We start from the raw sequence: 18,554 nt of genomic DNA, 5'->3' as shown, positions 1-18,554 counted from the left end.
GTACATACAAGTATGTACAAATATTGCAAAGCATATATATATTTTCTACAAATATTTTTATATGTAACTCATTATATATACACTGAAAAAAAAGTAATATATTCAATAAGATATGTTATTGCGGGCTGCCAATTACAGATATACTCAATACAATAATATATGCTATTGCAGTATCAACATGGTACTTGCATTAATAGCAAATATTATTGTATTGAGTATTTTATGTAGTTGGCAGCCCGCAATTACATATGTTATTGGCTACATTACTTTTTTTTTCTGTGTAGAAAAAAATGTCTTATTGTATCTTTCTGCATTTATTGTCTTTTTCCCAAAAATTGTATTGGGGTTTTTATTCTTTTCGTGTATTCGCTATTTTGTTTGATTTCGATAAAGAAGCTTGACAAAGTAGGTCAAGAATTGAGAGGATAGAAAGAGATAATAAATATTTGTTTTCTTTCTTTCGTACAGCTATCTGTCTCTTTATTTTCTTCACTCTCATTTTCCAAAACATTTTATGGAGCTATACCGAATGGATCGTAAATGACGACCAATAAAAAGACTGATTTACTTTATTCAGATTCTTATTAAGAGGTTTTAGGTTTCGAGGGATAAAATGATTCTACGGTACGTGAAATATAAGACGCTTGCGGGCTTTGTGTGAAAAATACGCATGTTTTTCCAGACAACAGAGAAGTCCAAAGGGCGCCTCAGAGAATGTCTGCAGGATATTAGAATTTTCCTTTTATTTTTCTATACCTTTATGACATCTTGTCGCTCGAATTCGTTTTTCTTGCTGTACGTAATTTTCCGACGCTTGTGCGTGCGTGGATTACCTTGATATGCTGTATTGTTGTTATGCCTCTACACTGAAATGATCGATATTAGAGATATTATGTTTTGTAGCATGCAGAAATCGCATCATTGAACTTCTACAATATAAATTATTTAGCTAATATTATAAATTATTTAGCGCATTATTTAGCTAACAAATTGATAAACGTTAACAGAAAGTTTGCTGTGAGATTCAAAGATTTAGGTTGAAAAGCTTAATGTGCATAAAAATTAACATCTTGTTATATTATTTTGTACGAAAATTGTAAACTTTATTTAATGATGCGTATACGAGATATTACGAAACAAAAGACGAAGACTCAACATTTTTTCTTTTTTCGATGCTTGCACGATTTGAAAAATAAATTTTATCTCTTAGTGTATTTTATAAACTCTCAAATTGTGTAAATTTTGAATTGTACTCGTATCATATTTCTTTATTTTACTTGCATCGATTATTTTTATTACATGAAAATTGCTAATAAATGTTTTTTTGTATCTGCCTACGAAATAAAATCACGAAGGAGAGAAATATTTTCTTTCTTTTTGCGAGATTTGAATCTGATTCGCAATGTTATTTACGCAATGTGGATAAATCTCAATCGTGTCTTCTTTTAGATTAGAAAGTATGTAACCGTAGTAGGTTATATTACAAGAAAGTAGACTACACGGCATACCTACTTATTTCAAGATAGTTGAAATAAGTTAATTGCAGAACTTATTTCTGCATTTGTACAGTGAAATTGCAAGTCACTACCTATTAAGTATATAAGGTATGTTCTACTTATATGACAATAGCTGCTTTAGTTTGAAGTAAAGACATTGAATCCCAACGTAAGCTGTTTCAGTTGTTCAGGGCCAGATTGACATAAAAATCTGGCTTTACGTGACTTACAAGAAGAGACTGACCATGTTAAACGCAATTACGTTACATTTTATTTTTTGTTTAACATTTACACGATTAGTGCATTCAACAGAAAACTTTTCATTTTTTCTTCTCTTTTTCGATTATTAATTGTGTTATAGATTTTTATTCACTGTGTTAAGAATTATATTATAATTTTACTTTTTAACAAATAATTTTGAATATTTAAACAGAACAAATAATCGATATTTTTCTAACGTTTTATTTTTATTTGTTATCAGCGTAACATTTTTTATAAAATATCTTTTACTCCACATTTACTCGATTTTTCTTTTTACTGTATTTCGTTTTTCTTTCGGAAAATAAGGACCCCCATCGTATTTATAAGCGACGGCTGTCGCTTCATGTTGAATTATGTATTGCATTATGCACCGAGTGAGGCAGTCTCTGTGGCTTCTTTCCTAACTTGAACGTAAAAGTTTAAACAACGCCGGCGCAAGTTTTAATCACCGTCAAGCATCGATCGCTGAATGTTGTCGCATCTTTTCTGCCTCTAACATTGGTAGCACCTATTTTTGCATCATGGGCGGTGTTTTTTGCGAGTTACGCTTACGTTTAATGAGACATCGATATTTTTACTCGTTCATTATTGAACGAATATTTCAAATATCGATGCGTTAATATTTATTTGAAAGGTAGGTAAGTACCGAGTGATTATATTTTGGTGTATCTTGAAGTATTTTTTAATAATAAAAAATATATTTTTTGTAAAAACATATATACACAGAAAAAAAAATAATGTAGCCAATAACATATGTGATTGCCAACTACATAAAATACTCAATACAATAATATTTGCTATTAATGCAAGTACAATGTTGATACTGCAATAGCATATATTATTGTATTGAGTATATTTGTAATTAGCAGCCCGCAATAACATATCTTATTGAATATATTACTTTTTTTTTCAGTGTATGTAGTTTTTAATGAAGAAAATTTCATGATAAAAATTATAATAAGTTTTTTTTTTTTAAGGAAAACATTTCAGTTTGAGAAACATTTAAATAATAATTATTTATAAATAATTGTACTTTATGTAACAGTTTTTAGTTTCTTGTAATTTTGCATGTTTTATAATAAGTTTAATGTGAGCTTAATTTTCTTTTTTTCTTATCTCTCCTTGCGAAAATATAAAAAAAATATAAATAAAATTATTTTTTTTGTCAAAGTTCTATTTCTATTTTAATGTTGAAAGCAGCAATCTTGGATCAGTTATAATAAAAAATAGAAAATTTATAGGTACTAGAATTGTTGAAACCTAAAAATTTCATCAAACCAAGTCTCTTCAGTCACATTTAGATTTCAGATAATCAATGTTTGCGATAATAGATGCGATAACGAGTATATGATAAACGAAGATTTGACTGTGTACGACTTTTTGCTGTGTCAGTAATAGAACGTTTCAATATAAATATAATATCAAGTTCTTGCTTCTGCTCATATTAGAGCAGATGAAAACAATCGACCCTGTTGCCGATTTAATGATTTACGTCTTCTATATGTATATATGCAGGTCATTATAAAATATTTCTCTTTTCAAAGATCTATTTTCAGTGTGACAGCGATTATTTTCGAGAGGTGCGAAGGATAGCACAATACGCGATAGTACAATGCAGGCACGTGTACAATCTGCACTTTGTGGTATTTAATTACGACCGACGTCTCTTTTAGGAGACCCTTTTATCCGAGGTTATAATGTAATTAGAGCACTCCTCGAGGTGTACGCTACTACCCTTCCAAAATACTCGGGGTCGTGTTTCCTCATGCGCGCGATTTGACGCAGACTGCAATGTAACTTTAATTCCGACCGTCGCGTGCTCGTCTGATGACCGAGGAAAAGACATTTTTCAAATACACTTTTACTAGAAATGCCAAATTGCGATAGTATCGCGTTTCAAAAAAAGAACTGTGTGTGTTACAAAAATCTCTTGAATTACGATTAATGTCGTTCGAGAAGTAAGGTTGAAAGCTCTACAGATGTTACACCCTCGAATCTGTTTTTCATGTAAATTTCTGTGTTCGATGTAATCTTTCCATTCGTCTTTCCGCATAACAACGAGGTGAACGAACGATGGAATTGCAATAGATGTAAGGTTTACTGCAGTCTGCACTGCGGATTCACGTGCATCCAACTTTCTTCAATAACGTGCACAATAGTACGGATTTCGAAATCAGGCAGCCAGTAGAAACCGCGTTTAACATTGCTAATGCAAACGTAATTATAACGTAACAAATGCATAAAACCGTCATATTTTCACTATAACGAGGCAATAATAGGATTGAATCGTTTAAGTTGTAACATTAACACGGAAATACGATATTATATTTACGATCATAGTTAATTAAGTTACTTTTAAAAGATCGATAAATGAATAATTTTCTGTGATTAAGTTATCTATTACTATATTTGTAAGTGTAATAATGTAGGTATTGATGCCATAATTAATAGTTTGGATATTGATGCTATTACACTGCTTTTATCTCATTAATATTCATAAATCATCATCAATTTATCTAGCATCAATTTGTCAAAGTGACAACATATCAATGCTGCCAGTTAATTATAACCAATTAAGTAGTGATAATGTACATAAAATTATTTTTCTGAAATTATGTGTATTTTAAATTATTTCAGATTGTAAAGTTGAGTTTATTTCTGATCTTTTGTTTCTCCATTTTTGCTCGACATTATATGTTATTATTTGTATTACAGCTAATATGTTAGTGACTAATTAATGCATAGTTTTCTGATTAACCAGTATTTTCACACAATACATGGTAATTAGTTTGAAACGTTTACTGCTGATACCGAGTAGTTTTTATTGCGCATTTGAATGTGCCTTAATTATGTGAAATAGAATGCATAATTACTTTAAAGTGGGTCAATTATTAAAGTTATCCAATTTTCTGCAAACATTGCAAAGTTATCCAATTTCTAGTATTGAATTTACCTTTTAAGTTTAATAAAGTTAAATTCTGTGTTGTTTACAACTCAAAATTTATGTTTTTTACGAAGTTATATTTTTAATAAATAATATTTTGATAACATAAATTTTTCTTCTGAAGGTGCGTTACATACCTTTACAATGCATAATGGTTTGCTCTGGTTCAGTATTGTAACAATTACTTTCATTTTGCGGTTTCCTTCAATCGCTTTTTCTTCGATTAGTCATCTTATGACTAACCATCACGCAAGTATAAATACAGAGGTACAATTGAAACTTGTGGAAATGAATGATATATTTCGAGGCTGAGTAATCTTGTATATTAACGTTATAAATTGCAACTTTAACACGTGAAAAAATAGAAGAGTCAGTTTTTGAATTTAAATGTTCACTTATACAAGTTTATTTATATAAGTGCTTATGTATTTTTTGTTTTTGAAAAGAATTATTTTGAAAAGAAAGGACAGAATTATATTTAAAAAATTTGATGAGTATGAGAGTTGCACTTTTTTAGCTGTACAACATGTCTAAAAATTATTAAAAAATAAAAAATGAGGACAATTTTTATAAGAAGGTTTCTTTCAAGTTTTAATTTCATATATATGTTTTGAAATGACACATCAGAAATAAGAGCAAAATTTTTATAAAATTACTCTATAACAGTAATGATAAACCAAAAACATTCATAGTGGCCACATCCCTAAACATAGATTTTGATATCAAAAACGTATACAATAAATTTAATTTATTTTTACTTTTAGTTTTAATAATTTTGGAAAACTGTAGAATTTAAAACCGAAAATTTATATAACAAGAGTGCTTTTTTTATTATGAGTTCCCTCGCCTTTCAAGCGCGGAGATATCTTTTATAATATAAAAGTTTATATGGATAGTAATGGTCAGTGAGTTTATAAAAACATACATATATGTTTGAAACACTTACCTTTTTAATTCAAAGTATGATAATAAAACAATTTTTCTACATTTTTTATATGTATACATTTTTTGTATCAGGGATGGTTTTCTCATCTACGAGTGATTTATAAAGTTTAACAAATTCTAAAAAAGTTTTTTTACACAATAAATACCTATTAGTTTAGATTCATTATGTGTCGAATACATGTAAAACCAATGCAAAAAAGTCAGCCGTTAAAGGATTATAGTTAAGTAAAACAGCAGCAATAAAGTTGCTTGAGGTTGAAACGCGGTTTCAGTGTTATTTTAATTTTCCAACGCAGGCTAAATTAATTTTGCGCCTACTCTATTGTTGGTTGCTTAGTGAATTTTGTGGCAAAACCGCATCCGATAACGGGTCGGGTTTTACGCAGAATCGATATATGTCTATCTATTTCGGAGGAAGTTGAATGCTTACCGTGCTTCGCATTGTTCGTAGCAATCTGTTGCGCGGTACTTCCGCAAAATACGTCGTGGCTTTTTTGCTGCGAGAAACGCATTGTCGTCTTTCGAATAGAATTCACTACGTGAAAAGCACAATTTTAAGATAAATGCAATTGAAGAAACAAAGTTTGGAAGCTGCAGTGTCTAGCATTGTTATGTTTGACTTTATTTCTTAATTAAATTTATTTTGCGGTTGTTATATCCTTCGTAATTTGTTTTAGTAAATTAAATAAATTTTAACTGACTGCAATTATGTAGAATTCATATTTGCACATGAGACTTGTACTTTTACATAATAAGTAGATAAAATAAGCACAACTTTACAATGATTTTTATTATTATGATAATAAATATAAGTCCTAAAAAGAAATTGATTAATTATTTATACTAGCTACATCTTATGACTATATAAAAAGTAATAAAAATAATAATAAAATAATGACTTTAATATTATTAATCTTATAATATTTAATTAAAAATATCATTATTATAGTCACCATAAATTTAATTTATCATGTTAACGATGATAAGCTTACAATTGTATAATTAAAGGCGTGACTCTCTCCAGAGAGAATTACAAGATTCTTAGATGTGATATTCTCCTAAGTCAATTTCAAACTCGTTAAACTCCACAAATATTATTTAATTAAAAATATTGTTTACTGTAGAGCAGTAAACAAAAATTTAACTTGTCACATTAATGATAACAAGCTTACAGTTGTACAATTAATAGCGTGACCTTTCAAAAAGGATTACAAGATCTCTAGGCGATAGTCTCTTAAGCCTAATTTCAAACTCGTTAAACTCTACGGGCTCATCGGCTTTATCTCATCTTTAGCTTGTAATCATTGGAAGGAAATTGTGATGTACACCGTCATCGAACATACGTTGAAATAGACCGTAAAATGTTTAATTAATGAACACGATACCTCTAGCAATTAGCTGAGTTCTAATTCTACGATAACGCCAATGTGATAAATAAAGACTTTTTCCATCAGAAAGCTAGTTAATTAGAAATCAAGGAAACAAGAATAACATGAAGTGTCCGATTAATAAGCGTAATCCAGCAGTTAGCTGAGCTGTACGCTTTCCACGATAACGATGCCAGCAAAAAAAAAGAATCTTTTCATTTCCGTTTTATTTTTGGGTTGGCGCCAAAAGTAATCAGCTAGAAATTCGAGGAAAAAATAAATATGAATTACTCAGTGTATAATTGCTCCACAATTCTAAAATAAATTTTATAGAGAAAATATAGTATATGTAAAGCACAAAACTACTGTTAATTGCAATTATTCAATTTTTAACTATTCGTGCATTGATAATTGAAACTCTGGATGCATAAGTATAATTAATTTATTTTTGATAAATTCGGACGTTCTTAATTTTGACTGTAAAAATTGTGTTTTGCCCTAATTGATATAATTTGTAACTGTTATATAATTTAAGAATAATATTTTATGTAATAAATATTTTGTGATGTTTATACCATAATTATTTGTGTCTATGAATTGTGTCCAAAAAACCATAACTATTGGTTTTTTTCATATAATATAAATGTACAAATACTTTATATTGTTTATACAAAAATATTAATACATATAATTTAATTATTAGAACTGCATAGACGCTATGTAACGAAATAATTGGTTATATAAACGTTATATTGTTATATACTATCGTTACTTACACAAAGAAAGGCGAAATTATAATATAATTATTGTAGCAAGTTTTATATAAGATAAGATGTGATATTGAAACTTATAACTATTATATAGTGACACATAATTATATCGACTGGGACCGATTCTAAATTTTCATGTAAAATTTTCGAATTTTTATGTAAAATATTCCTGCAAGAAAAAAATTATGAGTCGTAAGTCTGCGAGAAAGATTGCGTGTCGTGACGACAACGATGCCGCAATATTAATACACGCACGCAAGTTGATAAAGCTGTACTGTACTTTTTTAGCATCGTTAACCTTATTATGCGTCTTTCCAACCTGTGAAAAACACGAGCGTCGACGATTCTGATGGCACGAATAAAACGCGATGGAAATTTATCTTTTGATAAACGCGTCGTTTTGTCGTCGCTTGGTGATCTTGCGTGATTGAAAACCCGGCGCCATTAAATGAAGCTCGTTATTTTCATCCCGCGGATCGATCTCTTTTCTTTTTACGGCGACAGGCGCGCCTATTGCGCCACTATTCGCGTATTAAATGTTGACCGCATTTCTCGAATAATCGCACCTTTTACTTTAATACACTATGTGTATGTACCATGATAATATACTTGATTTTATAAGAGATATTTTATCTTTTAATTGTAATCGATGATTGATTAGAAAAGCGCAACTATTATACTCAGATCTTTAATACATAAATATTTTTGTTGTTTATTTTTAAAAATTAGTTTTATTATAAGCAAAAATCAATAATTGATTAATGAAAAATTAGATAACCCTTAGGAAAACGATGATCTATTTATTAATTCTAAAAATGAATTATCTATTAATTCTTAGCTCACTTGTAGTAATTAAAAAATTTATTTGCCGCTTTTTTCTATTTAAGATTTTAATTAATAACTACAAAATTATCCTTGTTTGTATAATCCCAGATATCCTTACATTTTGAAAAATAGATTAGCGATTAGTAATATGATAAATTAGTAATAAGTCTCGGTAAATATAGCAGGTATTACTTTGCTATCGATATCTCAACGCTCGCCATTGGGGAGAAATTTTGGTCGGTTGGTTCCGACAGCTGTAGTCATAGAGTTATCTAATATGCACATATTAGGCGGAACATACATGGAGGATCGACCGCGAATTGCCTGTTCGGCGGTCGTACCGATCCTGAAATTCTGTTCTCTAGAGAATCGTAACTCGCGAAATAAAATTTCCAGTGAAATATGCATTTTCGAGAAGTTCTTAAATTTCCGCCTCGTTCGCGCTTTGGATTCTCTAAGGTACGAGTGACTTCTTTATTTTACTTTAAACAGTTAAATTTTGTTAAAAGAACATCGTGAAAATGTTACACGTGAAAGCTTAAGCGATTTTAGCAAAAAAAAAAAGTAAAAGAGATCTCGCATGATGCAGAGGCAGGAAATCGAGTCCGATTCGTCGTCAAAGCAAATCGATATTCCAGCGAGGACCGTATCTGTTCGCGTGCCAATTCGTCGTAAAGGTCTTCGTTGAGTTTCAGATAAACTCGACCGCAGCTATCTCTAAATTACCGGAAAAAATATTTTTCTACATGCGGTTAAAGCGCAGGTCTTCGTTGCTATGTCGACGTCAAATAACATGCAACCTGTAAACGGTTTTAATAAGCATGTATACGTTTTGATAAAGATACGAGAAAATTTTTTTTAATTATACCGTATTTTTGATATAGAATTTTAAGATACAACCTGTCGGTTAGTCTTTTCTTTTTCGATCTTCAGTAATAAACTTCGCAGAAACTGAATTGTAAAGTATTAGATACAAAAGTTTTATACTTTTTTATCCGACTGTGTAATAAATACAGTTGGAGAAAGAAAATTTTATCTCTCTTTGTAAAAAGAGAATTGAAAAATTATTTTTAAAATGAATAGTAAAAAAAGGAAATATATAACAAAATTGTATTTTGTTTTTATTTTGCTGAAATTTTATTTTATCTTTTAAACTTTATACATATTATAAATGTTATACTTTGTGTCAATTTGATATTTTGCGTGGTATCAATTATTTGAATGAATATTAATTGTACAACATTAGATAATTTTTGCGTAATTCTTGTTTAGCTCTTTACTGTGTAGAAAGGGTTCGTAAAAGTAATTTGTAAAGTAAAGTGGTCTTTACCGGTCTAGAAAAATTATTTCTGTAAACCCGAGTTCTAAGCATGTTTATCATCCTGTCGTGACCTAACTCATTCCATGTCATGGAGCTAAGTGTCCATGGGAACACCTCGAGCATCTTATAACGATTAATCTTCTCAGATTACAAGCAATAATGAGAATGTAACGAGAGTGTAAGGAGAGTGTAATGAGATTGCTAATCGCAGGTAAAATCGCCTTCCTGTCGAGACTGAGTGTCGCCATCAAAAGAGACTATCAATGCTATGAGCTATAATTAAAAATATTGCTATCGCATTCCAAGTCAGTATTCTTTAGCAGAAAATTTTAGATTGTAATGTAATAGGATACTACTTTCCATAATACTAAGTTTAAATTAGTTTTTCCCCCGAAAGATTCACGTACGATCCGATTTATTCATTTTCCATCACGTTTTACAGCTACTAATTACCTGACAATTTCTTAATAAAAAGAAAGAAATTCTTTACTAATAATTGTCCTACCTATTTCTGTCTCAAAATAGCAGAATATATCTAATTTACGTTGACAATTTAATTCTACATTAAATTAAAATAATTTTTAACAAAATATTTAAACGTTAAATAAGAAAGTTACTATTTATAACAATTTGTAACAATAACAATATATTGTAAGAATAACAATTTATTTTAGAAAAAAAATGTATACGCTTTATTTTGCTGTGTTGTTCTGACAGCAAAATTAATTAATCCTTAAATGATTAATTGTTGAGCTTTTCACGATAAGGAGTAAAATATCTGTGCTACAGTATCAAGATTACGAGAGCGGAACAAAGCATGCATCATAGTAGAGCTGTTCATTCAAGATCTATTTAGTTCAGAAAATTAATTAACAATCACATGAAATTTCATGAATACCTAATGTTCGAAAGAGTCAGCATATTATGTTCGAAATAAAAGCAAGTCACAAGTGATGCCACCAAACATTCTGCTGTTAAATTACATGTGCTATTACAATTGCTACTTTAAGTTATCGAGCCTTAATTGAAGCGAGAAGTAACATTTCTACCGTCGATATTTCTAGTATATTTAACTAATTAATTATTGTTCGATTTTCAATACTGCTTTCATTAAAAGACACGCACAAATAATAAATATACGCCTTCGAGAGTGTGTATGCGGATAAAAAAGTAATTCAAAAGACAAAAAGAGTAACCGACGGTGGTGACGGTAACTGGGAGGTTTTGCACGTGAGAGCATTGGCAGCGTGCCACAGAAACGGACTGACCCACTTTTAAAGCGTAGATTGACCTGCCTGGCGCCATTTTAACTTCAAGCCGTCGAATAGTCGCCACCCTTGATCCCAGTCTTTTCAGGTCGCTGCGCGAACGATTGTTAAACGTTAAGAGGCCTAGTATTTTCCTGGAAATTTTCAGCACACTGCAATTAAGGCGATCTGCAGGAAAAAGGGGATGTACAGATCGTTAATTTAAAGGGTGTTTTTTAAATTCTTACTCTTTAAATTTATTTTCATAAATTTAGCTTTACGTTTTTAATTACAAAAAATGATTAAAAAAATAAATCGCGTGCAATCCTTAGAGAATCGCCAATAAACATAACATAAGTCTCCTAAAGCAGGATCATTTTATTTTTCAAGACTAAACGTTGCACTATAATTAATATTGATGAAACATGTTTAGTTAAAAAAATAAAAATCCAGAGTTTATTCATTCATAACTTTTTAAATATAACATCTACAAAAATGCATTTTTTAAGAGCGAGAATAAAATTTGCATAATTTTCTGTTACAAACTGCAGTTTTTAAACAATAATGAGTATATTATTTATAACATTAGGTTATTTTACATGTTTGTAACTTCCTAAAACAATTTTGTTTCCACTTTTTTTTTATATATTTTTTATAATGCAGTATGAAACATAAAATAGTAAACCGTGGAGCATAAGCTAAACGGTATATTTATTTATTCGTTGAGAATTATAAATGTGTAATCTATTATTTTTATTACATAATTTTAATTCAAATTGTCTATATTTTTCAAACGTTTATTTTTATTTTTTAATATTTAAATTGCTTTTATTTTAAAAAATGTTTAATTCTAATTTTTTCATTTTATAAACTTTGTTGTTTAATATATAAAAATACATTTTACTTGGTTTGTCAATTTATTATATGATTGACCTTTCCATTGAATTTTTCTGCCATTACTGTTTCTTTCGGTTATTTCAATTTTTCAAACATTTATTTTTAGTTATTTTGCAAAAATTTATTACAAAATAAGAAATTTATTTAAAAAATTGGCACATTTATTTGGCAAAAGGTACTTTCAGTTTATTATGTTTATTTTTGTTTTATACTAGTTTATTTGTGTTTTAAAAATTTTATTTTTAGCTTTTAAGAAATATTATCCAAAAAACAAAATAGTAGTGTCAGTATTGATAATCTTCCTCTGTTTGGTTCAATGCTATATGGACACAATAAAGTCATTTAAGTTGCGGCTATTGTAGCTGATTAAATTAGAATTAATGAAACTATCGCGGAAGAAACAGACATTTATTCGATTTAATACCCAAGAAGAGGCACGAGACTATATAAAAGAAATACAAAGGAAAATCAATCTAACCGTCTGTGTAATTGAAGTCGGCACTGTGCACTAATCAAATTTCCGCGGTTCGCCAACTAGCAACCCGCGTGTAAACTTTCCAGAGGATATACGTAGCACGTGCATATACAGTCCTTGGTTGCAGCTCTATACAATTTCCATGTAAATCGAATCGATAAAGTGGATACCCCGCACAATATTGTTTTCTGCGTGACGGCATTACTATAAAATTTAAAAACAATTTTTAAATTAAAAGCGGGGCGAAATAAAGATTACAAATTTTCATGCATATTGTTGCTAGCTATAATTGCCTTCTGGCGTACGGTTTGTATAATTATAATAAATAAACGTTGATGCTATTAAAACGAAAAATGAAATAACAAATTTTAATTAATTTTGCAGTTAATAACCTGAGGTAATATCCATTTGAAAACGCTCAATTTTTTTGTATTCCGTTTTAACGTAATATTTATTATTTATTATTTATTATTTATTACTTACACAAATTTGATTGCATTTTTACGTAAAGGTGAAACACGCGTTGTAAGAGCTGTCTGGCAATCTAGAATCATTTCATTCCTTTTAACGACTTCCGAGGATTATAAAACAGATATTTTGTCTGAATCGGTATGTGTTCACGGGGCGAGTGAAGAGTCCTTTGATCTTCTGTTGAACATAGTAGGGTGGAACTTAAATAGGCCATTATTCATCTACAATGTAGCAATCAGGCGTCTTTGAAAGAGGAGCTAGTCAACTCTTCCGTAAAGTATCATTCTACTTCTAAAAATTGAGAAAGTGTATATCGAAGGATTGTGTAAAACTCGTAATTATTGTGGTATTGTCAGTTTTATTGCGTCTTTTACATGCGCAAGATACATATATGTCTCTTTTTATGAACACTTAAATATATCGGGGAGATGTCTGTACGATCTGCAAGTGTGTCATACAACTATAGTTATGACACACTTCTATTTCTACGAAAATTTTGTGTAAGATATTTCTATTTCTACTTCTCAATTTTTTATATAATAAAGTTTTTGAATAAAGCTAAATTAGTTTTATCTAAAGCTTAAATCTAAACTTTAAAAATAATTTAAGTTTTAAAAACACGGCAGAAAGACAAGAGGAAAATTTTTCTATCCACCGATTGTAAAGCCAAAGTAAAAAAATTTATAACCGTGTCAGACATTAGAACAAAACTCTCTCTATTCATAACATAATATGCCCTGTATTTTTATGTATATATGTGTTTTAATATTTTACATATATGTATATGTATTCTAATTCTTTAAATGTTTATTGTATTACATATAATATATACAACACATAAAATTATAAATAAAATTTTATCTTAAATTCTGATGTAAATTATAATAGTTCTAAAATGAGCAAGCTATAATTGCTTTCAAGAGATTAATTTCTTTTTCAAATGCGATGCGAGATGCGAGTTTTAGCAATTAGAAGTGTTTAACATGCAATGTAAATCGTTTTTTTTTGCAGATCTATCGGGTAGAGGTAAGCAAAAATTTGGCGACGATTGTCTGAAGGACAGAGAATGCGGCTTTGGTGGCTCCTATTGTGAACCGAAGAAGAAAATATGCGCTTGTAAAGAAGAATTCGAGGTCACGAACCATATCGATAAGTGCGGACACGGTAAGTTGGTATGGTTTTCTGGTGTTTTGCATGTGATGTCTATTTATGACCGCATATATAAAATATATGAGAATTTCCAGAGGGAATCTCAATTCATAGGGAGAAAATTGAAGTGGCTTCTCTTTCATAAAATTTCTAAGCTGCGGTGTTATAAAATAGTAATACATGTCAACATTATTAGTAACGTCATATAATTGTTCGATTCGAAAGAAATAACTTTAATGCTCTAACTTCAGAACAAGCGCTGTATTAAATAATAAAGATGTTAATATAACAATAGTTTATTACGTGGAAAAATTTTGTGTTAGTACTTAAAAAAGTATTAAAAAATTTAACTGAATACAGATCTAAAAGCATTTTTGTGGGATCTTTAAAATAATCATGAAAAATGTTCATGCATGATAAGCAATGTTATAAAAAGTTTTAATAACTTAGCAACGAGCTCGGATATCTTACATAATTATTATAACACTTCAATAGAATTATTTTTAAATGTATCTATATATAATACGTACATACACTGAGAAAAAAATTTCTTTAAATACATTTAAGAAACTCGGTTTTCTTATTACAAAGAAATGATTTATTTCAGTTTAATAATGATACTATTGATGTCGTTAAATCATTACTTAGAGGAACAAAATCAAAAATGTACAAAATGATTTACTTAAAAGAATAAAATATTTATTTGCTAGCATACATTGTTTTGTTGCTGTAAAAAAATATTTGTTTGCATCAAAGAATTCTATTTCAAGAAAATGCATTTTCTTGATTGAAAGAAATTTTTTTCTTAGTGTACATATGTAATTAAATTTTTTAGACACTTTAGAAAAATTATTTTTTTTGTGTAGCTATGCATAAAATGAGAAAAAGCGAACTAATATGGATTATATGCTAATGCAATTCTATACACTAAAGTACTTACTAGTTAAATGGAATAGTGCTATCTCGATCAAGAATAATTATATTTTCTTCTTGGCTAAGATGCCGTATCCATTAATTGCAATTTCGTGATATCGTGACAGTAAACTGTACAAATTTTGTGATCAAACAAGTCAATCTCATTATCATTGCGAGTAAACGATAATGACAAAGCTCATGAATATTATTATTAGTGTATATGAGAAATAAATTTTATTACATTTAATTGAATGACAAGAATTTTAAAAAAAGGAATCTTCAACACTGTGGTTAATAAAATTTTTTTTAATTATCTGGTGCACAGTAGTTTAGAATATCAAAAAATTTGTTGACTGAGAATCTGTTATTGTTCAGAATACGCGTCAAACTTAAAAAAAAGTTTTGTCTGATGTGCAAATAGTTCTGCACAATGGTTACAGCGTAGCTATACATTTTATTTTGAATATTTCTTCAATCGTTGTCTTACGATGCATTTAGAACTTTTTATTTATATTCTATAACTTATGAGGCGTGCACTCTGAAAATTATTTTAGCGGCAAATGTGAACGAGTCCTGCTTCTTCCACGAACAATGCGAAGCACGGGTACTTCAAACGGAATGTCGCGATGGTCGATGTATCTGCCTCTTCGAGAAGATCCCGATGACGCAGGCGGATGGTGTAATAACGTGCGTAGGTAAGAGGAACGGAATTCTCAAGAAATAAGGACATGACAATTTTAATGAAAATCCTGTCATGCCGACATGACTTCGACACGATTCGGTGAGAATTGAAAGCACGGAATAGATGAAGTTCTTCTCACTTACTCGATCCTAATATTTTTCGCACACCATAAATGTCTTCCTTGTATGAGAATGGCGAAGAATAAAAACAAAAAGTATGGAACATCGCGATTAATAATCGCTTAAAGAAATGTCTGCACTTATTTTTTCGTTTTTTAAAAATTAATTTTGTTCTTATCGTTATTTTTTACAAACAATTATGAATTAATTATCAAATAAGATTCAAGAAAATTCAAGTTTATTACTTAAAAACTATTAACGAAAGAAAAATGATAAAATAATACATAAAATGCCAAATAATTAATACATACATCTTTCTCGTACTCAATATATTATTCTTCTTTTAAATTCGCTCTTTTGTTGTATATTACGGTGCGCGTTTGACTTTTAATTCCTCTAGGGCATGTAGGATTTAATTTACAAGCTTCTAGTGGACCGCTTCCGCGATCCCTGGTGCAAACCGTCAAATTTGTTTTCAGCCGAAGTCAAAGAGCCACCCAGCCTCCGGTACATCGATCCCGCGATGATCGGCGTTCTCGTTGGCATGGCACTGATGTTCGTCATCATTTGTGTCGTTCTTAGGCTCTTCAGCAAGTAAGCAGATCAATTTAATTAAGCGTTACAAATAATTGCGTGTAATTCTTTTGTCTGAATAAACGCATGGACTTTGATTAAATGCAAATTCCTTTATAAATAATAACGCAACCCGCGGGATATCATTCCTTGCATATCAGTCATATATAATTAAAATGTCAATTCCATTTTAATCATAGAATGGAATTAAAATTATAATTTGGTGACAACTTTAAGTTGTCTGAATTTGAAAACGAATATGCATAGCTCAAGTGACTGTTATTTTATTCGAGAAAGTGCAGTGCCGAGCGTACAGTCAAATAAGATTTATTTATAATATATTTTTACACAAAACAGTCAGAATAATTAAAGTTTCTCTATTAATATTGTATATTCCGTTGTGTACGTGTTTCTGATATAAATAATGTAGGATTATTTTACAGTACATACAATTCATTAGGGAAACGAGTTTATGTATAATAATAGAAAGCTTTAGCGCTTGCAAAATCAATTTTGACTGTATGAAATTGTTGTTCAGTTATTCGTACATATGTGCTAATATTACAGAACTTTTTATCTCTCGTGTGGAAAACAAGATTATAATTATTCGAAAAAGAAGTCATAATTGTATATAAAAGTTGCCTATTTCCAGAGCTAAAATAAAAGCACTACATTAACTTAGAACGTTTGTAAGTTTTAAAAATATTTTAAGATATAATTGAAAAATTTCAAAATTTACTGATCTGACAGTATTGTAAAAACTTTGGCATGCTAGAAAAGAATTTACTTTTATGTATTCACTTTTCCATTTATTTAACAATAGTTGACATCAAGTGTGTGTGCAGGAAGGGCAACTTGCATGCAATTAAATAAGAAAACCGACGCGAGCACTCGATTTGTTAATCATTTAGCGCGATGTGAAATTACAGGGCCCGCTGGCGAGAGAACCGTACTATCTTTAATACACCCAACGCACGACTGATGAACGTTTCGCTGCTGAGAGAGAACAAACTCTTGCACGCGGAGAGACGTGGCTCGAGGGCGAGCGTACGAGCTCCGTCGAGGCAACCCTCGATGGTGTCCTTGAGGGCCCACTCGCCGAACGCCTCGCAAGGTGCGAAATACTCTCACCACTCACAGCACAGAATGAGCCGTACGGGTTTTTCATTCACTTACTAAGCAAGCAACTTGTTATTCAAAGCCTTGTTCAAATAGAACAAGCAACTCTCTTCTGTCTGTTTCGCGATATTTTCGGTTGCAGCTCCGTGAAAATCGATGAATATAACGGAAGACAGTTAAAATGATTTACGAAAATTGACTGAGACAAACGAATAAAATTTTTAATGTAATTCAAGATACAAGAATTGATACGAATGATTATACGAAGGATGTAGTTAAAACGTTAGCTGTAAATGTGATATTTAATATTTTTTGTTTATTATTTTGCGTTCATATTATTGCCACCGTATTTATACATTCTTTACTCTCTCTTTTTAGTTTTATTCATTTATATAATATTGAGTGTTGCATGAGAGACTAAGTTACTACAAATGCGAAAATTTCCACATCTCGGATTCTTATTTACTAGATTTGACTAGAAATTTTATATTAATTTTGTATTCATTAATATTCAATATGTTTTGAATATTATATATTTTGAATATTATATAATTTCTATATGGTTACATGCACACATAATTTCCAATCAAAATGACATACGATTTTACTATTATATCGAAAACAAATGTGAATCTACATGATGCTACTGTTCGCTTATTTTCAGTATTTTGTTAATAGATAAACAATTTCTTTATATATTTTTATATTGTTGTCTTTCCATTATATATGAGAAAATTTAAATAAGAAAAGAATTTTAAATAAAATTTGCAAATTAATTAAAGATTGTTATCATTATTTTAATTGACAAAATTAAGATTATTTTTATTATATATGAAACTGTTTATTTTATAAAATTTCTAACACATTTTCCTATTTTTATACTTTCGTATTTCGAGAAAAATAATTGTGTCTTATATCGTTGGATATAAATAAAATTTTGAAAATTTAGATATTGATAAAAGTTCAATATTTAGTTTA

General features: G+C 29.7%; 1 protein-coding gene across 4 annotated transcripts in view; it reads left to right on the top strand.

The window, feature by feature from the left end:
* Positions 1-18,554, top strand: part of LOC105828349 — a 33,918-nt gene that overhangs the window by 8,112 nt on the left and 7,252 nt on the right. For 3 of the 4 annotated variants that reach the window (XM_012666624.3, XM_012666625.3, XM_036283274.1), the window contains exons 2-5: positions 14,031-14,183; positions 15,638-15,778; positions 16,364-16,478; positions 17,387-17,571. In XM_012666624.3, the coding sequence (XP_012522078.1) occupies positions 14,031-14,183; positions 15,638-15,778; positions 16,364-16,478; positions 17,387-17,571 (594 nt within the window). Of the gene's footprint in view, positions 1-14,030; positions 14,184-15,637; positions 15,779-16,363; positions 16,479-17,386; positions 17,611-18,554 lie in introns of all 4 variants that reach the window. The other variant, XM_012666623.3, reaches the window with a different exon arrangement.

This window comes from Monomorium pharaonis, chromosome 2, assembly GCF_013373865.1.
Source record: "Monomorium pharaonis isolate MP-MQ-018 chromosome 2, ASM1337386v2, whole genome shotgun sequence".
NCBI lineage: Eukaryota > Metazoa > Arthropoda > Insecta > Hymenoptera > Formicidae > Monomorium > Monomorium pharaonis.
This window is presented reverse-complemented; position numbering and strand designations above follow the sequence as displayed.